At 32.7% G+C, this 25,321-nt stretch overlaps 1 protein-coding gene across 1 annotated transcript; it reads left to right on the forward strand.

The window, feature by feature from the left end:
• The first annotated feature begins 4,309 nt into the window (after positions 1-4,309).
• Positions 4,310-25,321, forward strand: LOC133195767 (thyroid peroxidase-like). The gene is made up of 15 exons (XM_061331696.1): positions 4,310-4,334; positions 12,017-12,193; positions 13,358-13,484; positions 14,399-14,613; positions 14,988-15,170; positions 15,358-15,406; positions 16,190-16,299; positions 16,421-16,522; positions 19,226-19,312; positions 19,614-19,942; positions 20,388-20,554; positions 20,684-20,896; positions 22,654-22,820; positions 23,514-23,616; positions 25,184-25,321. Exons 1-15 carry the CDS (start codon positions 4,331-4,333, stop codon positions 25,269-25,271), a joined length of 2,121 nt encoding a protein of 706 aa, XP_061187680.1. The 5' UTR covers positions 4,310-4,330; the 3' UTR covers positions 25,272-25,321.

The following is a 25,321-nucleotide window of genomic DNA, read 5'->3' on the forward strand; positions in this document are numbered from 1 at the left end:
GGATCGAAAGATCCCGGGGGTATATTGTTTTTGTCCTGTCTGTCTGCTTGTCTGTTTATCTGTTTGTCCGTTTGTCTGTTTGTCCGTTTGTCTGTTTGTCTGTTGTCAACTTTAACCTTGCCCATAACTTTTGATTGGTTGGAGCTATGACTTTCATATTTCACATGTGTATTCCTTGTGACAAGACCTTTCTTTGGGTACCATCATATTTGACCTTTTGACCTTGACCTTGGAGTTTGACCCACTTTTGCAAAACTTTATGAGACTTTAACCTTGGCCATAACTTCTGAACAGTTGGTGCTTGGGGTTTCAAACTTCACATGTGTATTCTTTGTGACAAGGCCTTCCTTTGGATATCAACCACTTTGACCCTTTGGCCTTGACCTAGGAGTTTGACCTACTTTTGAAAAACTTTAACCTTGGCCATAACTTTTGAACAGTTGGTGCTTAGGGTTTCAAACTTCACATGTGTATTCCTTGTGACAAGACCTTCCTCTGGATATCAACCACTTTGACCCTTTGACCTTGACCTAGGAGTTTGACCTACTTTTGAAAAACTTTACCTTGGCCATAACTTTTGAATGGTTGGAGCTAGGGCTTTCATACTTCACATATGTAATCCTTGCGACAAGACCTTCCTTTAGATACCAACCACCACTTTGACCATTTGACCTTTACCTAGGAGTTTGACCTACTTTTGAAAAACTTTAACCTTGGCCATAACTTTTGAATGGTTGATGCTAGGGCTTTCGTACTTCATATATGTAATCCTTGTGACAAGATCTTCCTTTGGATACCAACCACTTTGACCTTGACCTTGACGTTTGACTTTTATTTAAAAAACTTTAACCTTGGCCATAACTTTTGAACAGTTGTATCTGGGTGTATTCCTCGAGACAAGACCTTTCTTTGGGTATCAACATTTTTTATCTTTTGGCCTGGATTTTGACTTGCATTTGAAGAAACTTTAACCTTCGCCATAAGCTGCCATACGGGGGCATCAGTGTTTCACAAACACATCTTGTTATTTTATGCGTCTCAATGTGATTCAATGTTCTTTGAAGTTCTTAGAGACGGTCTTATAAAAAGTTATATTTGTACCCCCCTTAAAGGTATTTTTAAAAATACATATTTAAAAAAATCGAATTTCCTTTATACTAGCCTTAGAACCAATGTTTATTTGCACGATATGAAATTTTTTAAAAAAAATTATGGTGTTATGCATTGATAGGAAATGCTTTAAACACTATGCATTATAAAATGACTGAAATAAATAGAGGAAACTAAAGTACCATATAAGTATGAAAATCATGAAATCTTCTTGAAAAGCCTGGATACCTATAATTTTTATGCCCCCGGATCGAAAGATCCCGGGGGTATATTGTTTTTGTCCTGTCTGACTGTTTGTCTGTATGTCTGTTGTCAACTTTAACCTTGTCCATAACTTTTGATTGGTTGGAGCTATGATTTTCATATTTCACATGTATATTCCTTGTGACAAGACCTTTCTTTGGGTACCATCATATTTGACCTTTTGACCTTGACCTTGGAGTTTGACCCACTTTCGCAAAATTTTATGAGACTTTAACCTTGGCCATAACTTCTGAACAGTTGGTGCTTGGAGTTTCAAACCTCACATGTGTATTTCTTGTAACAAGAGCTTCCTTTGGATATCAACAACTTTGACCTTTTGACCTTGAAGTTTGACCTACTTTTGTAAACCTTAACCTTGGCCATAACTTTTGAACAGTTGGTGCTTGGGGTTTCAAACTTCACAATTGTATTCCTTCTGACAAGACCTTCCTCTGGACATCAACCTCTTTGACCCTTTGACCTTGACCTAGGAGTTTGACCTACTTTTGAAAACTTTCACCTTGGCCATAACTTTTGAACGGTTGGAGCTAGGGCTTTCATACTTCACATATGTAATCTTTGTGACAAGACCTTCCTTTGGATACCAACCACTTTGACCTTTTGACCTTGACCTAGGAGTTTGGCCTACTTATGAAAAACTTTAACCTTGGCCATAACTTTTAAATTGGTTGATGCTAGGGCTTTCATACTTCATATATGTAATCCTTGTGACATCACCTTTCTTTGGATAACAACCACTTTGACCCTTTGACCTTGACATAGGAGTTTGACCTACTCTGAAAAACTTTAACCTTGGCCATAACTTTTGAATGGTTGGTGCTAGGGCTTTCATACTTCACATATGTAATCCTTCTGACAAGACCTTTCTTTGGATACCAACAACTTTGACCTTGACGTTTTACTTACTTTTAAAAAACTTTAACCTTTGCCATAACTTATAAACAGTTGCAGCTAGGGCTTTCAAATTTCACAGGTATATTCCTAAAAAAAAAGACCTTTCTTTGGGTACCAACTTTTTTTATCTTTTGGCCTAGATTTTGACTTGAATTTGAGAAACTTTAACCTTCGCCATAAGCTGCCATACAGGGGCATCGATGTTTCACAAATACATCTTGTTCATCCTAAAATGTATTTGATGATCAATTTTCAGTTAGAAAATGCATAGTAAGAATTTTTATTCGCATTTCCTGGAAATTTATTGGAGATTTACTTATTCTCTCGATATAATATGATTAACTTTAAAAATGAATTTGAAGAATTACCGTGGGTAAATACATATTACTTTGAGAATTCAGAAACATTTTTATGAGCATTCTTAATTTTTCAATGCCTGATTTTCAGAACCTAAGGATCGGGCTACCTTAGAATTTGATTGAAATATATGTATAATACTTATTTGAAACATAAAAATAGTATTTTTGTAAATTTCTTGTAGTATATATAGAGGATATTCAATGTTTTGTAGTTGGATATGGAATTTATTTCACGAGTGGGACAGGATTTTTTTTTATATTTTCACGAGTGCGAAGCACAAGTGAAAATATATTTTAAAAAATCCTGTCTCACGAGTGAAATAAATTCCATATCCAACTACAAAACATTGAATTTTCTGTTTATTACATTTTCCTCGATTTTCCCTTTGCCTCTGTCTTTTCTTAACACAGTGTCATAGGCTGTGACGTCGTAGTTGAGCAGTTGAGACGTCATAGCATTGAAAACATTGTAACATGTATTTTAGCAACATATTTGGGAAGAAATTGGCAGTTTTAGCTCTATCAAGATGGTTTAGTTACTATCTCTATCTTATTGCAGGTCAGAAATTATTTTTTATTTACATTGATATCCTTTCACACTGTGAGAGAATATCATTTTGGTATCCTTTCACACTGTGAGAGAATATCACTTTTATTCAATAAATAAATCACAGTATTTCACTGCTGAAAATGTTATATATATATATATATATATATATATATATATATATATATATATATATATATATATATATATATATATATATATATATATATATATATATATATATATATATATATATATATATATATATATATATATATATATATATTTATATATATATATATACGAGTATATGATATTCAATGATATGCAACTATTATAGTCACTTACTTTCTTGTATAGTTACATACATGTATTAAAAATCAATTTATAAGACAAAACTTAAAATCGATATAGGCATCGGTGTATAAAAATTTTCAAATGACTTATTATTTAAGATTTTATGGCATTTGTGACTTAACATTTTATCAACCCTTGCATCATATTCACGTAAGAGATTAAGAAAACACCTCGGGACATGTAGCACAAAATTTGAATTTCAAGATTTAGATAATAACAATTGATTTCTATATGTACTTTCAGCACTTTTAATTCAGTAAGATTAATATTAAATAAAAATATATATATTCCATGGTTTTAAATACTGCACAGTATACTGTTTAACTACAATACATGTACCCTCCACCCCACCCCCACTTATACACATACACGCGCATAAAATGCAATCCTAAATCAAATAAATATTTTTCATCGTCGAAACCCGCAGGAAATATATTTAATAAAATTAATGTATAATTTAAATTTTTTGTATTTTTTAAAAGTTTTTTTAGTATACAGAGAGAGAGAGAGAGAATTACAAATATACTAGCTTACTAACGTAAATTGACAGTCGGCGTTATTTCTCTAAGGCAATACTATTAAAGTATTATAGATAAGAATCTTTCTTATTGACTATAGTTAAATTATAAATTAAATATCTCGTAAAGCAAAACATACATAACGGTTTTGTTTGGAATTATCGGTCACGATTGCGTGGAACACGCTTGTCCGAGCCTGACTAGTTCTCGGCTATTTAAACCCAAGATTCTCGGGAGCATATTCAGAGAGGAAAGAAGTAGCGAAGCAAATAGCACGAGGCATGGGTGAGTATGAAAGAGTATAGCTTTAATCAAAGCTTTTATTTTATCTATTTTGATATAGTTTTAGAACTGTTAATTTTGTACTCTAATAAAATATTGCAATGCATGCAGATATGTATCATTGTATAGAATTTAGAAAATTTGAAGTAACGTTGTTTCTTTGAATATATTGTATCCTATTCGAATTTTTGCAAATTATTTTTCACCCTTTGTTGGAAAAGAGCTCATTTTCCAGAAAAGTTTTATTCGTGAAGCAGGCACGTAGTAATGGGGTGGTGGTGGGGTTTATTAGTCCCCTACCGGTGAAACCGGAGGGGACTATAGGTTTCCTCTGAGTCTGTCCGTCCGTCTGTCCGTCCGTCTGTCTGTCTGTCTGTCCGTCTGTCTGTCTGTCTGTCCCTCTGTCTGTCTGTCAGTCTGTCCCACTTGGTTTTCCGCACTTTTTTCCTAAACGCTTGCAGATATTGAGCTGATTTTTGGTATGTAAGTGTATCTTGATGAGTTACAGATCAAGTTTGCATTTCGTTCCGCTTCATTGATTTTTGACGGAATTACGGCCTTTTCAATTTTTACGGGTTTTCCGCAATTTTCTTCTAAACGCTTGTAGATATTGAGCTGATTTTTGGTATGTGGCTTTACCTTGATTAGTTATAGATCAAGTTTGCATTTCGTCCCGCTTCATTAATTTTTGACGGAATTATGGCATTTTCAATTTTTAACGGGAACGGAACCAGATTACACTTGCCGGTAGGGGACTAGTATTGCTAATGCAATACTCTCAGAATGCTTGTTTATTTTGTTGTACAACCATATAGTCGTTAGTCAATGAATCTCGTATCTTTACACTTTCCCCCATATACTTTTATCCTCATTTCTTCAAATTATGCCTTTTAATATTTAATCCAACCATTTTAATGAGCCATACAAGAGTTACATGTATTTAAGCTATAAAAAGAAGAAAGAACATGGGTTGGAAGTTTGTAGCAAAATTATTACTGCATAACGTTGTAAAATTGTTCTGAATAAATTAAAAGTTTACAGCCTCTTGCATACAAATGTACATGTACGTGTAGCTCAGGTAGGTGATCGGGAGTTCTTAACTGTAAGACCTGTATATATAATTTTGAGAGAAAAAAATGTTCAAATTTAAATAACAGTATTAATTAATTTGCTCAATTCAAATATTTGATAAGTAAACTTATTACGTCAAACACCTAGTTTCACATATAATGCTTTTAATATAAGACTACTGAGAAAAATCACACGTATGTTTATATATATATATATATATATATATATATATATATATATATATATATATATATATATATATATATATATATATATATATATATATATATATATATATATAGCTTAAGGTGACATAAGTCTGATGGGTTGGTGTTGTATATACGGTTTGATGTACGAAATATTATTGCATGGGACTTAGAAGTCTTTAATATTAATGACGTAGATGAAATATATTAAAAATTTACAGAATTATTAACTAAAGGCATAAAAATAAACACACCCCTAAAAAGTAGTTACAATAAGACCAAGGGACAAAATATTTATGAATACCACAGTTAGAATTTTGATGAGGGGGGAAATTAAAAGAATCCATCACAAAGATGTAAAAACAAAAACTCCACTTCACCGGGAAAAGTATAGATACCTAAGCAATCAAGTCATAGATAAAATTAGAATTTCTAGGCAGAATTATGATAAAAAATTAACAGCACAAATAAATAAAACAATACTAGTACCACTTGGTAAATGATGGAGAATTGTGAAATCATTATCCAAATTAACACAAACCAACACCTCCTCTTAAGGTGTATGGTCAAACATTATTTCCTCGATCCTATAGACAAACCTTATGCCTTAAACAAATTCTTTACAAACATTCCCTGCATTTATAATCAACCTGATTTACCACCCCAGGGTCCAGACCCCACCCCACCCCTTATACACCATATAGAAACATTTAGATTTACAGATAACGAAGTATTAGATCAGTTACAAATCATTAATATATGTAAGCCATCAGGTCCTGATGGTGTTTCACCTACAATTTTAAAACATACTGCACAAATAATCCATAAGCCTCTGACGAAATTATTAATATTAATATATCACTTAGCAATAGAATACTTCCTAACATTTAGAAATTGCTCAAGTTACACCAGTTTATAAAAATAAAAGAAATGCAGATGATGGCAATAACTATTGACCAATATCAGTAACATCTGTTGTTTGCAAATTATTAGAAAAAATTATTTTTAAGTATCTACACAACTACGAGGGTTGTCCGGTAAAATCGTGAACATCGCGTTCTTCTAGAAAAATAACGCACGTACTGAGCTGAAATTTTCAGCAAATGTTTATTTATCATATTTAAGTACATCATAATATTTCTGATAAATTATAGGCAAAAATAAGGATTTTATTATACTTGAATGTACACTTGGTATGGTTCTACGGCACATTACCAAGAAAACAGCAGACATGCTTATAAAAATTTCCTAATTAACATGTAGTTGCTATTTCCTATTCCATCATAAACATGCGCGGAAAAGGAAAGGGGGCATTCGATGCGGTCCCCTCGAGATTTTTAGAGTTATTGATATAGTAAACCCATGGAATCCCTCTAGCTAGAAAACACGGACCCCTGTTACAATGGCAAAGAAAGTCATATACATTTACATCTTCTGTATATTTATAAAGGCAAGCGATTTACCCCCCCCCCCCCCCCCCCGAAAAAAACGTGGAAGTTTGGGAATGGACTTTCTTTTTATTCTTTTTTATACGTGAAAGTTCCCAATGTGAAAACTGTGGTTTTCATATTGAAAATGCATATCATTTTTTCTTTGAGTGTCAATGTTATATCGAGCAAAGAAATATTCTTTTTAATTGCATATACGTGTATCTAGTATAGACCTGCAACATCCTGTGTCTCTAAATCTTTTGTTATTTGGTGATATTAATATGCCTTATGCAAAAAATGTTAAATTGTGTTCATAAATATATTTTACAAACTAAGAGGTTTCATAGATGATGTGAACTAATGTAATTTTATATAATTTTTCTTAATTTTCTCTATTTCTCACTTATTACTTTTCCCCTCATTTTTCTCATAAAGCCGGTATCATTCACAACTTTTTTTTTCTTCTTTTTTCCTGCTTAATTTCCAATCAATTTTGTGTCACTTAACTACAACTTGTTGATGATATGAACCTGTTAACAATATGTAGTATTATGTATAATTTAAATGAACCTTGTGGAGAGGTCTTATATAGGCAATCCATTTATACTTCATTATATAATATTTTCAAATCACATACATGTGCGATGCTTATTTGTAAAATGAAAGTAAAAGTAATGCATGTAATTATACACGTCACTATAATTAAAAATGTAATTACTGCGAGAGTACATGTATGTCTTAACTGACAACATGGCAAAAAGCTCAAAATTGCAGAGAAATAGGAATGCGCTCAAAGAAGATGGGTGAACATGACGAGCGAAAAGCCTATAGTGTGACAAACATGAAGGCGAAAAAATGAATCTCAAATATATCAAAAGTTTCCTTGAAATTTCATCTAACATTAAAATATACTTTATGTCAAATATCTACAATTTGCAAAAATCTCTCAAAGATTGAAATTATTTGCCTATGAAATATTATGCACACACTAAAGAGGGCAAAAAGAGTCATTTTCTCATACTATAACACTATTTTTCGATATGAGTGGGTCTTCGCTCCATTTTTTTGAAAGTTAATCCTCAAAGTTCGCATAAAAATATACATTTTTGGTTATAAAATATGGAGCAAGGACCCACTTTACCTTAAAAATATACTTTTATGACATAACAATCGCATCTTTCCGAGAAATACTTGAAGTCCATTAAGTTCATACCACAAACCGGATTTAAATGCCACTATTCATCAGGACCTGTGTAATCTTGTGGTTAATGTGCTAGTCTCGAAAGAAAATGAAACTCAGGATTTTTATTGCTAGGGTTCGAACCCCACGAATACCATATTATATTTTAATAAAAGAATAAATTACCCAAGAAAATTTTCCTCAGAAAAGCTTTGTTTATCATAGTTTCATAAATTTCAATAATGAGAACTAATCTCTAAATACTTAATTCACAAATTAAACATGATTTTTATATATCTGAAGCTATAGGCTTTCTGCACGCTATGTTCACCCATCTCCTTGCACAAAAAATGAAAACAATGTGTGAAATGAAATCAGTAGATAAAAGTACATCTCCATTAATGCAAAGAACATTTTTATATCCGCTTAATCATAAATGCAATTCAGCTTATATCGATCGAGATGAAAAATTCTGTTTTTGTTTCAGGCTAACTACATTTTTAAATTCCATCAAATACTCGTATGCAATGCAAATACAAAATATCACCTATGATTTTTTTTTTTGGGGGGGGGGGGGGGTTGCTGGATGATATTTCAAAACTTCAATTATTCATTGTTAAAGGATAAGCAAATATTTCAATTGTTTATTGATGCTTCTTATTCAGTTAACTTCAAAGGGACAGAGTGTCAACGCTCTCGAGTCGTAATAAAATGTTATATATTTAAACAATAAAATGCTTTCTTTTGTTGTTAGTACGGGAATTAATGTTGCAGCTGTTGCAGAAAAATGCATAACCCGCGTAAGCGGTTTATTTAATTTTTTCTGCAACAGCTGCAAGGTTAAGTCCCATACTAACAAAGAAAGAAAGACATTTTATTGTTTATATTTATATCTGTACAAATAATCATTTAAAGTAGGATTAAGTAGATATAATATTGTGTTATTGATACATGTATGTACATCATTGTACGTTTCATTGATGGAAGAGCCACTGCTCAATAAATCTGTAGAGGTGATATGCTTAGCGGTGTTTACTGACTGATAAACGACAATGGTTTTCTTAAGAAATAACAGGAGATTTATATTCAGTGGATGTAAATATAACAACATGAAATTATCTTTAATTATTATCTCTGATTGATCTGTTGATGTTTATATCATCAAATCTAAACAAAAATTGACAGCTTTAATAACATCTGGCATCTTCTCACTTTTGCTAATTGGTGCCACTCTATGCCCAGTATTCAAGATTCCATAAACGCTCATGTATTCCAAATTTCTATGTCCATCTTACCCTAGTCCCACACGCTTGTCTTTCATCTATATGTAAGTCTATTCGGAGGGCAGCATTTACTACATATTGTTAGTAATTCTTTTTAATCGAAAAGTCTATCGTTAGATCTTTGGATGTACATGTACAAGTACCACCTTTTTTTTAATATAATGCCAGAGAAATACATGTAACTATGTTTGTGGTAATACGGCGTCATTAGTCCACTTCGATCACTGGTCTCCGGCTCGCAGTGCCAGTTTACTGATAACTCGATCGCCAATCCTCCATTCAACGACATAATTAAGATCCAAAAAACTATAATTAATATACATTTTTGGACCATTCCTTGCCTTGCGTATGCATGAATGTGCAAGTGATGTATATTGAAAAGCAAAGAACAGATTCAGCTTGAATAAGCCATTTAGCCGTATAATAGCTTGATTAATTTTATGTGAAATGCACAAAAACTCTAAAATATATAGCTATTAAAAAAGAAATCCTAATCAATGATGGTTGTCAGGACACTTGCTACAAACAAAAAATGGATGCATGGAATTTCCGATTTATTCTGCTTGTAAATGATGCAATTAATATCAATTTCCTAAAATGTTAAGAAATTGTAATTTTTCTTTGATGTTCAAAATGCTCCCTCTTTGTCATTCCTCTTATAAATCTATATAAATTTTTATTACTCTATATGACCATGACAAGAAGTCCTGAATAAAATTTAAAAACGATGTGGTTAAACTTGCTTATTTTACTTACATAAACATATTTTAGATATCTATTTTCATGATTTTTGAAGAAAAAAAAGTTGGTTTGTAGCTAGTGGTTTTAAACAACGTTGCTTTTAAACAGTTACGCAAACAAACTTCACGAAATAAAATTTTGTTTCATATAATCATATGCTTAATTTCATATAAATTAAATATGTCAGTATAATTATTTTTAAAAAAAATGCTTTGGACGCAGCGGGGGGGGGGGGGGGGGTATATACTGATTGTTTAAAATAAATACATCATGTGCCAAGATACATGGAATGAATATGATATAATTATAATTTTCAGATATATATATACATGTATTACATGTATAACATAAATTTTTGTAAATTATCTCAATTTATTTATTATGACAATCATATTGTATTCATTGTTTGTATAACAAGGAGAGGTACTATACAATAAAATATGTTCAAATCAAATCAAATCATGGAATGAAGAAGGTAGACAATTCATATCAAGTAATCTAAATTGGTTGTGGAAAGGAAATTTCAATAACAGCCCGGTCAAGTGAACCATAGGTGAAACAAATCCGATGAGTTGTATGATTGACCACTGAACCGTTATAGTGAAAAGACCCCACATACGTCACATAGATTAAAAACTGATTTAAGAAAAAGATAATCCTATCTATATCACTTACTTCAGTGACTTTGATGTAAAAATGTCCAAACGGATAACAAAACATGGATTTTCCACCTTTTAATGTTACATTAATTTATGTCTAGGTGAGATTTAGCTGTGACAAGTACGTTTAAAAGTTATCTTTGTCCCAAAGGAAATTTGATTTTGAATTAAAATCAACAACTGACGCATTTAATCGGATGAAAATCTTTCACCAATGACTATTGTTTGTTCTTTTGACAGAAAAAAAAACATGAAAAACAACTCGTAACAAGACTTAGAAGAATCTATTACATGCGCGACTGTCTGTCTGTATTAAACAAAGTAGTTTGTATTTTAGAGATAACAAATCTTTTTACAAAACACATATTCTACGAGTATATTAAATAAGTTTTAAGAACTTGTGCCCAATCCCATTGTATATACATGTATTTATTACAATAAAATATGTCCAATTCAATACATATTGTAATGCGGGTTTTCGTGTTTGCGATTCTCGTTTTCACAGGGTAGTTATATAACTTTTTTAAAGATAAATTTTGTTTAAAAAAAAAAGTATCACCAAAAAAAAAAATGGTTTTCGTCATGTGGAAGCTTACAATTTTTTTACATCCGCTTAATCGTGAATGCAATTCAGCTGATGTCGATCGAGATTAAAAATTTTGTTTTGTTTCAGGATTGCTATAATTATATTTTTTAATTTCATCAAATAGTCGTATGCAATGCAAATACTAAATATCACCTATGATTTTGTTGGGGATGGGGGTGGGGGGTTGTTTTTTGTTTTTGTTTTTTTTAAGTATCACAAATAAAAATACAAAATGGTTTTCGTCATGTTGAAGCCTATGAAAACTTTACAATTTCCTTAAAGCTTGTGAAACGTTTTCAAAGTATTTTTTTTTCAATCTCGGGAAGGAGGCCTTTATATTTTATATTCAAACACACATTGTAATGCCGATTGATTCGTTTTCATGATGTCTGTCAAGATCAAATAAGTACAAGACTGGAGGATTGGTTATATACGTTGTAGTAGTTGTAATACTGAAACTTTATAACTATAGATATTTCATATTTTGTCAACGATACCATTGAAATCGTTGTGTTTTTCTACTTTTCAGATTTCGGACATATTTCGTCTATTTTATGCCTTCTGGCAGTTTTCCTGTCCACGCTACCGGATACAAATAATGCTCTCACAAGCGATGAGGTTCGAGATTATGTGAAAAAAGCCATCAAAGCTGGAGAGAAGACCTTAAAAGAGTACAGGAAAGAGCTGCGTAAATTTAAAGACAAAGGTCCTCTCTCATGAACTATCCTTTTTGAAGTTTAAAACGTTTGTGCCACTCCTCTTTACTTTCAGTTTACAACATCTGACATTATTTTAGATTTAAAGAACAACCATTTTCTAAAACACTTAACTCATTCGTGCCTTTAACCTATCTAAACACCTGGGTATTGGGTTTAATATTATACATATTATACATGTACAAACGAAATGAAAGAATTCCGTGTTGATGGTATCAAATGCTGATGATTACTATAGCCATAGCTAGCGGCATGAACTATATATACGTAAAGATTTTTGTAAGTGACTGCGTTTACACCTCATCTACTTCTCCCAAGAGATTGACTTGAACTCATCATTTTCAACAAAATTCCACATCAGACCTGCAGGAACCCATGAGCAGATCTAGAGGGGTTCGGGGGTGGGGGTGGGGTGGGGGTGGTGGTCCGGAACCCTCTTGGAATTTTTAGAGCTACTAAATTTCTTTGTAAAAGTAACAAAAATATGACCTTGGACTCCCCTATGAAACACGAACCCCTGTTAAAACGGTAAGGAGAGCCCCCCCCCCCCAGAATTTCAGTTTTCGACAAGTTGGGTAAATTGTTTATTTTTTTCCTTGCCAAAAAAATTTCCGGGTCTAACATTTGTTACAGTTCTGTGCCCCCTCCCCCGGGAGGGGGGAATCCTGGATTCGCCCCTGGAACCGGGGGCACCCCAAATGATTTTGCCAGTATATACTTCAATTATAGAAAACAACTTAAATACAGTTGTGTCCCCTTCAAAAATTGGTCAGTGCATACTACACATTAGAAAATAAAGCTAATTTAAGCTTGTGCCCCCTCAGACTAAAATTCCTTCCTACGGGCCTGTATATATTACCGGTATTAACCAAGAAGACCGGAAGGAGTATACATATTGTTTTTACCCTTTTCATCTGCCTTTTATACATCCAAAAGGTTAAAAATGAAATAAATGATAACATTTAATAGCAGAACAGTTTTCCAAATTTATTTTAATGGGAGAGAGGGTTGATTCTTTAATAATTTGAATTGATCAAGAGAGGTGAAATACTTGAATATCATAATATAAAATAAATTAGCAATTGAAGATTCTGATGTTCTATGACAATTATTGCTGAAATGATATTATCAGACGACTTATTTGTCCGCTCTAGGCGTCGACAAGGCAGGAGATTCTTCAAAGGATGAACTGGACATGATCAGCAAAAGAAAAAGAGAAGCCGAAAAGTTATCCCTGAATGGGATTATTTCCATTGAAGTTACCCGTACCTTGGTGGAGCAGTAAGTCGAAGAAATCTTTATTATAGACAATTTTTTTTTATCATTAAGGAGGCTCCAAACACTGCAGTTGTACTGCACATTGAAGAGTTCCAATTCCATGGTATTTTTTTTTACACTTAGAGTGATCTCCCCTTTGATGCAAGATGGATACAATGAAAGCTACAATGAATAACAAAGCATTATGCTTATTAGTTAAAAGTATTCTTAGCAGTTATTATTATATTTGAACAAGATAATATAACTGTATACTTTATCGTGACTCCTTTTTTTCATTAACTCTTCCTATAATTGTTACATACCTGAAAGAAAAGGCAAGAATTTTGAGATATAAATCAAAACTACGGACAATGCAGTGGGTAAAATGTAAACATAAGCATTATTTAGTTTATTATTGTTTGAAAGATGCAATTTCATAACCGCAAAGGTATGTGCTAACATTTTCGTAAAGCGCTAACGCTCGCGTTGCTCTTTTTTTTTTTTTGCACTCACCATTGTAGTACACAGTATAAGATTACTATACAATTTGTTCAATGTTTTCACCAGTGTTTAAGCCTCCTTAATAGCAGTTGTTGCCTTTGAATTGATGTTGATATTTGATAATAAAACGATTTTATTAATGTAGCTGGAAAATACTCAGTACTTACTTTTAGTCCTTAGTAGTTATTGACTGGATCGACGCATACTCAATTATTGCAATGTAACTTTAAATACGAAACTTATAATTTGTTGAATGAATGTGTCTTTGGAAATCACTTATTGTAACGTATCAGTAGAAATCTGTGTAGATATGGACATATTAATACAAAAAAGTATGCAGAAATGAGTTTTTTTTTCTTTTTTGAATGGGGAGGGATGTAGACACTGTGGATAAAGTAAATTATACTCTGGAATGCATATTTGACTATCTCTTTCAGAACTGGTATGACCACAGAAGAATTGGCGTCTCACCCTGAGCTCCGACAAGAATTCGAGTCAGAATTTTGCCCGGATGTAAAACAACAGAACTGTAACAAAGCGAAACAGAGCGCTTACAGATCGGTAGACGGGGGATGCAATAATATTGATCACCCAGAGTGGGGCGCTGCCATTACACCACAGCCGCGCTACCTACCTGCAGAGTATGACGATGGTATGTACATTTTGAAATTATTATTTTTTATCATTTAGAGTAAATCTGCATCTTTTTAAAAGACAAAAATCATTTGCAATTTTAAAAGGTTTATACTGTATCCAGAATCAAATGATACATGTACGTGATTAGTTTCAAAGTCTCTCAGACTCTGTTCACTTGTATAAAAACTGTACTTTATCACTTAATGTTTTCCAAGGAATCTAATTTACAATTAAAATGCACACAATTTCAACATAACCTCGTGGGGCAAACATTCACAGAAACGACATTTTAACTGGGCAATTTTATCAAGGGTTAAAGTTATTTACCCCAATGAGAGTTATCTTTCTTTTCAGAGAGACAATGAACCTTAAATATATTTCTATTTTAAGGAATCACTTCTCCACGAAGAACTAGTAAAGATGGAAGCCCTCTTCCCAGCACTCGATTGGTCAGTAATAAGCTATTTCGAGTGGCTGGGAATTGCACCGAGACTGACTACACCCAGACCCTTATGGTGATGGTGTGGGGTCAGTTTATTGACCACGATATAGTATCTACACCTGTAACACAAGGTAAAAGAAATTATACACTGATGTATATAATTAGTCATTTTGGGTTATATATATAAGTAACAATGTATTCTCATTGCCTCTTTCTTTGCCTTAGATTGCATATAAATGTAATATAAATTTAAAAAAAAAACGAATCTTTGGTTTAGTTACATGATTTGCTATAAATAAATAATCTCCTTTATGACAGGAATTGATGGAGCTCCAATCACATGTTGTGGAGATGAAGTAGAAAAAAGGTATGTATACACTTGACAGTTAAAATTTCATTAACTCCCCTATAGTCCTATAGAACACTATAGTGACGAGACGCTGAGACATTTGTTAGACCGTTTCCACAGTCATTGTAGTCAACCCCCCCCCCCCCATAGGTGTGGAGGCGGAACCAGATTGACTTTGTCAGAACATATGGCAGGTGCAATTTTTCGGTGTTGATGTCATCTGAAAAGTTTCGTTAGATTTTACAAATGTTAGTATTTTTCTATCATAATAAGGACCTGCAAGTAAAATGTTACTTTATCCTCCGACAGGACAACAACCAGGCACCTGTTGATCTTGTTGGACATTTTCTAAGTTAGGTACATGATTTACATTGTAAGGTCGTGGCAGAATAGTTTGATTTCATAACTGATTCTGTCACAGCCAGAAACACAATGCTATTTGACGTAAGGTGGATTAGACAAGGGAAAAAAAGCATTTAAATGTGGAAAATACATCGGTAATGAATGAAATTATAAACATGTTTTCCAGTATAAATTAAGCAAAAATGTTGAAAAAGAAATAATCTAAATTTATAGACAAAAGAGGGGGAAACTTTTTAAAATCTTCTCTAAAACTCCAGGACCAGGGAGATTCGAGTGAGCACATTGTGGTCCATGGGCTTTTTGACAATTATCGAGAGAATTAACACACAAAAAAAATCTTAAATCAGTTCATGCTGTGAGATTATTATCTGAAAAATGTCCAATATAGATGGACATAATGATATATTTAATGTGTGTTATGTTTGTTTCGTTCCATAGAGAAGATTGTTTTCCCATCTCAATTCCGGCGGATGATCCTCATTTTACTACGGGCTGTATGAATTTTGTTAGATCCGCACCCGCACCTCCATTTGATGGCTGCCAGCCAGGTTTCAATTTTTAAGAAATATTTCTTAAAACATAAACATGATTTTCACGTTCATATTTCAATGCATCGCTAATTATAATTCAAAGAATAATTATAATTTTATACGTTTTTTACTAAAACAGGTGCGAGGGAAAATATTAACCAGATAACGTCTTTTATTGATGGAGGGGTTGTATATGGCGATTCAAGAAAGGCTTGGCTTGATCTCGCAGATACAAGTACAGGTAAGCTATAAATAATAATGTAGAAGTAGACATACAATCCATTATAATATCACTTCGTAATTCTGACTCAACCTCCAAAATTTTACAACACAATTATGTAGTATATGAGAAATTGTTTATTTACAGAATAGGTTGTAGTATGCGTGCATGCAACATTTATGATGATTAATAATTAATTTGGATCTGTAATGTTCTAATATTGATTTTTATTACATCAACCATTTATAACTAGTAATAAAAAAAATCTGATAATTACCGGTATGTAAGAGATAAGTAACATTTTCAAGTATTCAATGTATAACGATCATATTTTTTACCAAATAAATGGATGGTCCAATATTTTTAATCATGGTAGCATTTTGAAGGTGTTATTAAATAAAAATATACTCCACCAAAGGAATTTACACGATTTTGATTATTGTCCAATTGATTGCACCTTGAATTTTACTTTTAAGTACATGTATATGAGAAGCACACGTGTTACATGTATTAAGATATTGTGAAAGTAATTTGAACTTCATACAAATCTCTTGATGAAAATATGCATAAGCTATCTCTTAACTAAAATAGGAAAATAAATGAATCATTTACCACAGATATTTTGAAAAAATTAAAAATTTTCTTCTTTTCATCAAGAGCAGTTAACTCTTCAAAAATGTTTAAGGTGCAAAATGGCTGGCTTCCTATATGATATCAGTTACGTGAATTCTGTTCTATCCTTTTAATATACATTGAGTATTTTAAAAACTTCTTTGGGATATAAATAAAGGTTTGTCACGTGATCGAGACGATTTGATAGATGTTTTAAAATGATAGTTATAATTATGTATTTACAATGTGTGACTAATTTATATATTCTCGCGTGATTATAATCTTTAACGCACGAAATGTTTTATTTTTCATAACTCAGAGGCATAGCCTAAGAGAACCATTGAACGCGCTTTGACCCTTTTTGACGTGACTGAGAAATTACGTCGAAAGTTTTATGATGTGAGAAATTAACGTGTGTTTTATATGAAGAGAAAACAATTGCAAATGTAAACATTTATTGTTACTCAGTTTCACAAAAAATTTAATCAACTTTTCATATGAATATATCATATTGCCACACATGAGTAGCCCTGTTCCCAATTAACTATTGAGCTTGTCAAGAATGAACATGCATGGATGGCCATGTAGAGATGAACACTGCCAGACTTGCTTCGTATGCTGGATCTGATTTACATTTTTCGAGTGAGTTAGGTTTTAATTGGAGCAGGTATATTCCACCTACAGAAACCAAACTTGCATGGATATTGAATTGGGAATGTACACTATCCATAAAATTTGTCTTTCTTATAGATAAAACATTCGTCGAGGTGGGCTTTGCAATCTGAAATCACCTATGTTTTTCCTGTTTGAAATGTTGGGAAATTCCGCATATATCTTGTGTATCATTCTACTCCTCGACAAACAATGGGTTGTTGAATATAATTTCCTCCTCCCCAGGGTCTTGTCTTTCTAAGGCCATTCCGTACAGTCCGGGACACTCTTCTATATCCTCAATTTGGCATTCTGATTCCAATACAAATGTGACTGCCTTCCTTTGCTTGATTCTTGAAACACTGAAGTAGCTCGCCTGTTTACATTCATTTAAATATTCCATAGCAAGAATTTCCCTGTCTCTGGTCACTCTGCGGGATTTTCTGGCTTTTAGAATTTTCACTCCACCGATAACGAGGAAGAAAAGTACTGTTCCTATGATTAAAAACACCTTCCATAAAGAAATGTTGGGAGATTTCATGACGTCGACATCGCTATAGCTATTGTTGTGCGGTTGGAGTAGAGCCACCCTTTCCTCAAGTCCGTTATTACCAACGTCCTGTATTTTTTCAAAACCGAAATCTTCTAATCTAAAATCATATATGGATTTTAGTTGGACGTTGGTAGCTTCGTAATTAGACAGTGTCACAGGTGCACATGAAGTGAACGGAACAGCTAGAGACATCCCCAAAAACATATGATCGATCCTCATTTTTTGTGAACGATGTTTGTCTCCTCTCAAATTGTTAAATAATTGTGACGCTAAGCATGATTATGATGTCACAATATCATCACTGCAACATGGCGAAGTATTATGACGTCAAAAAGCAACATGGCGAAGTATTATGACGTATAAGATATTAGATTGACTATAACAAAGAATGCGTTAACCGATTGACAATTTTGTATTCCATTGCTATTCGTAATAATCATTTTGAGAATAGCATTGCTTGTGTCAAAAACATATACTGAATTTAAAAAAATTACTGAGTGCTGAAATATAAATATTGTATCATGACAAAGTCATTATTTTTGAATATACATCACCAAATAGATATTCCTTAAAACCATGGAAAAACAGATAGTTTTTTATGCAGTTGAATGTAGAATGGAAGCATATACTATTAATTTTTGTGCCCGTTAATAAACGGGTCAAATAGAGCTTTTAACGAGCTCGAGTTTTATATAAGTAACAGTCGTTATAATTTTTGTATGTTAATGATTACATTGCTTAGTGGCTTTGAATGCTGGTCAAATGAAACTTCAATTAAAACGATTTATTTTCAGCAAAAATCCCGAGGATACTCAAAAGAATCAATATATGTGCTTTCATAGTAGAAAATAATACATGTAGATTTAAAAATGTTATTCAGTCACTCACTTGTTGCCTTTGATTTACAGGAAGTATGATGACGTCAGAGGGGAACATGTTACCGATAGGAGGAACTTGTAGGCCAAGTAACACATTAACTCAGTGTCAACTTGCTGGTTAGTAAGGTTAAATATCATACCAGAGATCACAATTTTGCATATATTCAAAGTGAATCCAATCAATTCATATGTAAATGTACAGATAAGCTTATTTTATTATAATGGAAAGTTAAGTGTTACATGTACCGGTATATGGATGGCTGATATTTTTGGAATCATCACGGTCTTTAAGTACCCAGTTCTTGCTTATTTTTAATGAAATGTATACCTGCAAAGTTCTGAGCATTCTGATCATATATACTGTTTAATCTGAACATATTTGAAACATTTCTGTTAAAATTGAACGTTTTCAATGTAGGTGATCATCGTGTAAATGTTGTTCCGTCACTGGGAGGGGCTCATTTGGTGTTCGTACGTGAACACAATAGAATAGCAGAGGAACTTCGTAAAGTAAGGCCTGACTGGGGACCATCAAAAGTATATCAAGAAGCCAGGAAAATTATAGGAGCTCTTCTACAACAAATTACCTACGGAGAATATATACCTGCCACTCTTGCAGAAAGTGATCTCGTTAAATTTAACCTTAAGTTAAAAAGGAGGGGTTTTAGCAATAGCTATAATGACAGTCTAAACCCGGCCGCCAAAAACGTTTTCAATGCAGCCGCATTTAGATTTGGACATTCGCAGGTGAGTGAATCTCGTTTTGATTTCGGAAATATTATTGATAATCGCCAGAAGCTTTAAAAATAATAGCAAAAAGTCGCTTTGTATTTTAAAATACAATATGTACGTTATTTATAATTAATTGCAAAATGAACACAAGATTATAATCGACAAATGGTCTATTGAAAACTCATTCGCGGTTAAAAAAAAATTCAAAGGAGATTTATAGCTTTACTGAGTGAAAGATATAATCGCGAGCAGTATTATTTCGCGCACTCGAATAAATGTGATTAGTAAACTTAATATCTAACTTTATCCTCTACAGGTTTGTCGTTTTCTCTGTTCTGTTGTTTTCTTAATTCTGCCTGTTGCCCTCTCTTTCTCTTTCTCCACTGCAATTTTAATTAATTAAATATTCGACTTCTACAACTAATTGTACCAAAATTTGACGATTTTTAATTCCTTGTAGATTCCACCAACACTGGCATATGTTCTCCGTGACTACATGACTCGTGTTCAAGCTACCCCCATGGAATCTACATTTCTTGATCCGCAAATGTTAGTCACACAGAACGGTAAAAGGGTGGACGATCTAACGCGATTTATCGTTACTTCCAATGGAATGAAAGCGGACGGGTAGGTTTCCGAATAATAACATGTTATGTGTTTGATACTTTCCAGAAAGACATAATATATCAATAGTTTATGTTTAAAATACTTTTTATCTTACATACTTTAATTGAACTATTATTGTTAATTTATCAGTCAGTTTGAACCAGCGGTTCGGGATCGTTTGTTCGAGGACGCAAATGGTAACAGTTTTGACCTTGGTGCATTAAACCTTCAGAGAGGTCGCGATCATGGACTTCCGCCGTATAACTCCTGGCGGAGGTGGTGTGGACTTCCTGTTGGTACCTCTTTCAGTGATTTACCAGACATTAGCGAAGAGAACAGAGTAATATTTGCAGATTTGTATAGGTAAGTCAAATACTAGTAACAGAAAGAAAGATGATTTTGAAGGAACACAGTCATATATACTTATTCATCTGAAATTGGTAAATGTATAAACGTGATTCCAGAAGCAATGTATTTTTCTGAAGGCATATTTTTTTTAACCACGCCTTTCGATGAACCAATAGCCTTATGAAGAGATCAATTTTTTTATCATTTGTAGTTTTATCTTAATTGGACAAAGAAATTTGATATGTAAATATTCATACATGAGTGGATTTAAGTAAGGAACTTCTTTTTTCCAAAAAAGAATCTACAAGGGTATGCACTTACTTGTAGGTATTTTAGGAAAATGTCTCGTAAAATCGAAGAAAATAAGGATTAATCAACCCTTAAAAAATTGAAAGCTTAGTTTGTCGATTATTATTAGGGATGTCAATTTTGTCAATAATTCATATTCGAATATTCAATGAAAGTATTCGAATATATTCGAATATTCGATAAAATAAATAAATCTGTTTTATTTTAAATATGCATCACCCTACTCTCATGAAAGGTTTAGCGTAGGTATTCTTATATTGGAAGTAAAATTGTATGAAGACTTTTGTAGGTGTGCAATAAGAAATTCCATTTGATATTTGTCAATGTTTGAAATAAATAATTGATTTAAATGTAGAAAAGTATAATTTTAACAAATGAAACGTGTATTTATAGTAGCTCCAACTGAGGAACCAGTCGTCTTACAAAAGGCAAGATAGTCGTAACGGTATACTGTTCAAATTTCAGTACGTGTAATAGATTACAATTATCTGCCTAATAAGAGATATGATTATAATCTTTGATACAATGTAAACAAATATTTCCACAGACAATTTTCCTAGGTAATTAAATAATTTCCCGATAATGAATATAAACTTCAGGATTACATACAACCCGAGATAATCAAGTAATTTACACATTTATTCTGAAATTAAGCCCTTTACAATATTAATTACAAATTAATTCTATCGGACATTCATTCAATGATCAATTAATTTTATTTTGATACAGTGTAAGTATACTCTTTACGCCTTTTAGACATTCTTAGAATTCATTTTTGTCCTCGATTCTAGATCCGATCGTATCTAACTAATAAAAATTGTGAAAGTACGTTTTGTATTATACATAAAGCATTTTTGTACAATTCTTTAACACCTTACTAAAAAAAAATCTTTAATTGAAATGTTACAAGGTTGTCAACTAATAGGGAAAAAATATCTTGTGCCTAGGGGAGGGGGGGGGGTACAAAAAATGCAAATACAATTTAATACATAATAATTTATTATGTATTAAATTGTATTTGCATTTTTTGTACCCCCCCCCCTCCCCTAGGCACAAGATATTTTTTCCTTATTAGTTGACAACCTTGTAACATTTTAATTAAAGATTTTTTTTACATCCAATTTGGTCCCAAACCATTTTACGTATATCTGCCTGTGTTACTGCTATCTTAAAAGATTGATAAATTCAAAGGAACGGCAATGTGCACAAGAATATATTGGTTTTCTTTCTTTCTTTTCTTCTAAAAAACTTATTCTAATGTTATTCAATATGAATTGACAAAGATTATTTGTTGTTGGGAGTAAAAACTTCCTGAATTTTACGACCAAAGAAAATTACTTTAAGGAGAAGTCGATAAGTCGGCGTCCAAAATTCTTCCAATGATGTGATGCAATAATTTCACTCAAAAAATAATTTTTACTAGCAATAAAAAAAAATCTGTTTTCAACTAATCTCTCCAACAGTGAAGTAGACGATATTGACGTTTATGCTGGTGGAATGGTAGAGAAACCAGTCAAAGGAGCTAGTGTCGGGCCCCTGTTCTCGTGTATTATTGGAAACCAGTTCAAAGATCTGAAAGACGGTGACAGATACTGGTACGAAAGCCAAGGAAAGGAAGGTTTCACTGGAGGTAAGATATGTGAAATTTGAAGTATATAAGAGATCATCTTTCATAGCCATAGTGGTATGTTTCAGACATAGATTCTTCTTTAAAACCTAGTTTCAACGTAATGTTACAAAAGTATAGATGAAGGTTCATTGATTCTCTAATAAGGGAGATAAGTCTAAATGGTATAAATGACTACTATTCCTTTATAAACTTGGCATATTAACAAGCCATTTCTTACAAAATTTGCCCTGCAAGGTATGCTGAAGTTGAGTACATTTTAATTGTAAATAAGGTTTCTTTTTGATAACGATAAGCGCAATTATGGAAAAATTTTATGTTAGTTATGATGAGCAGAGGGATGGTTAACCTTAAAAAGCAAGCAAAGGAAAAGGCTAATTAGGCTATCGATTCAAAACTCGCCTTTACCATTTACCAATGAGTTGTGTTAGCATGTGTGTTTGCATGCACTTATATCTGTTATATGGATACGGTGGTTATGAAGTTATAGTAAAATACCAAGCTGATATTCGAGTTTGTTCCATCAATATCTGATTAATTAACGTGGTCGTTTTTTCAGAATTCCACTTTGTTATACAAATTGAAATGCAATATTAAGAATGAAAATTGTATACCACTACGCTGTATTTAATAAAACCATTGCTTCTAATGCTGAGTGATAAAATAAGAAATTAATATTGCTATTTTGAATTTCAGCTCAATTGCGAGAAATCCGTAAAGTCAAGCTGTCTAAAATTCTGTGTGATAACTTCGGTGTGGATCCAATTCAACCGGACGTCTTCCATGTTCCCACTCCAAGGTATTGTCCCTCAAAATTATCTCTTTCTGAATTGAAATTTTATGATGACTACAAAGTGAAAATCTGATTTTAAACCATCGTAGAAATGTCATGATCGGTTCAATTTTACTCCCGCCAACGAAGTTAACGTTCCAGTTGTGTCTGGCTGCAAGATACTTATAACTAGAAATTGAGTTAAATTTTAGTGAAATGGTTCAGTACAAGCTAGGAAACTTGAATATAGATTTGGGGTGGATCTAGAATGATTGAATGCTGTGTTTGATTTTTTTTTCTGTATCTACATGTATCATTTTACGCTAGAATGGATACAAAGAGAGACGACTCTTTCTAGATTTAAATTTTTAATATGAATGCAATCCATAACTTCGGCCATGCGATCAGTGAGACAACTCATGATCAATTTATATTCTTACATGCAGGTTTTTTTAAATACATGTACATGTATTTAAATCAGAACAGTATATGACAATCTTGCACTTAGGTTGGAAATTCAAGATATATTTTAATATTACATTTAGGTTGTATGCACTCAAATCAATATATTTATTTCAAACATTGACAAATTATCAAATGTTTAATTCTTTATTATACCCCCGCTCCGAAGGAGAGGGAGGTATACTGTTTTACCCTTGTGTGTCTGTGTGTTCGTGTGTCTGTCCGTAACAAATTTTCGTCGCAGTTTTCTCACCAACTATTCATCACAGTTCTTAAAATTTTAGCACAATCTTTGTTTAGGCATGCCATATGGTGGGATACATTTTTGTTCAAATCCGATGTCAACTTCCTGTTAATCCGTGCGTCTGTCCGTACCATACATAACAAATTTTGGTTGCAGTTTTCTCAGCAACTACTCAGCGCAGATGCTTGAAATTTTAGCACAATCTTTGTTTAGGCATGCCATATGGTCGGATTCATTTTTGTTCGAATCCGATGTCAACTTCCTGTTTATCCGTGCGTCTGTCCGTACCAAATTTCCGTCACAGTTTTCTTAGCAACTACTCAGCGAAGATGTTTGAAATTTTAGCACAATCTTTGTTTAGGCATGCCAGATGGTGGGATTCATTTTTGTATGAATTCGTTGTTAACATGAGTGGGTAACCGTATTATTCACATCAGAGCGGGGGTATTACTAGTGAGCATTCGCTCACAGACTTCTTGTTCTACCTCTATTTAATGTCTACACAAAATTTTAACTAATTCCAATACCTGTCATGAAGGCAGGAGGGGTATTTGCATCAGATCCTGTCCTAACAATCATGTCAGGCCATAATATCAAAACGGTGTTAAGGTTCATTGATACTCTGCTAAGAGAGATAACTCTTAATGACATAAATTTCTATTGTTCCGTTATAGATTTGTCAAGATGAAATGTCTTTTTTTTTTAATTTTAAAACAACAAAAGTTAAAGCAACATTTTACGTGAGTAAGCAGAGGAATTATGAACCTTAAAGTTGATAACATTGGGCTGCGTTTTTAACATTTTAACTGCTGTATATCAGCTGATGGTTCTGTTGCTTGAATAAAATATTTAAGAGAATTAAAATATTTATTTATTTTAAATTTCTAGAAATGATTGGAGGAGATGTGATCAGCTTCCTGGAATTGACTTTTCAGCGTGGAAGTTGAGATCAAATACTAGCAGGGGGAGAAACTAAACAGTTCATATTATTTCATCATTCATCAATAAAGATGAAAAAAACATTAA

This window comes from Saccostrea echinata, unplaced genomic scaffold (genome assembly GCF_033153115.1).
Source record: "Saccostrea echinata isolate AGI-Se365-2 ecotype Australia unplaced genomic scaffold, CSIRO_AGI_Sech_v1 ptg000029l, whole genome shotgun sequence".
Classification (NCBI taxonomy): domain Eukaryota; kingdom Metazoa; phylum Mollusca; class Bivalvia; order Ostreida; family Ostreidae; genus Saccostrea; species Saccostrea echinata.

What these genes read in the sequence shown, in the direction of transcription:
- LOC133195767 (XM_061331696.1), top strand. An exon ending in GCGTAAATTTAAAGACAAAG is followed by an intron (nt 12,194 to 13,357) that starts GTCCTCTCTCAT and finishes TGTCCGCTCTAG; the next exon opens with GCGTCGACAAGGCAGGAGAT. An exon ending in GGAGATGAAGTAGAAAAAAG is followed by an intron (nt 15,407 to 16,189) that starts GTATGTATACAC and finishes TTCGTTCCATAG; the next exon opens with AGAAGATTGTTTTCCCATCT.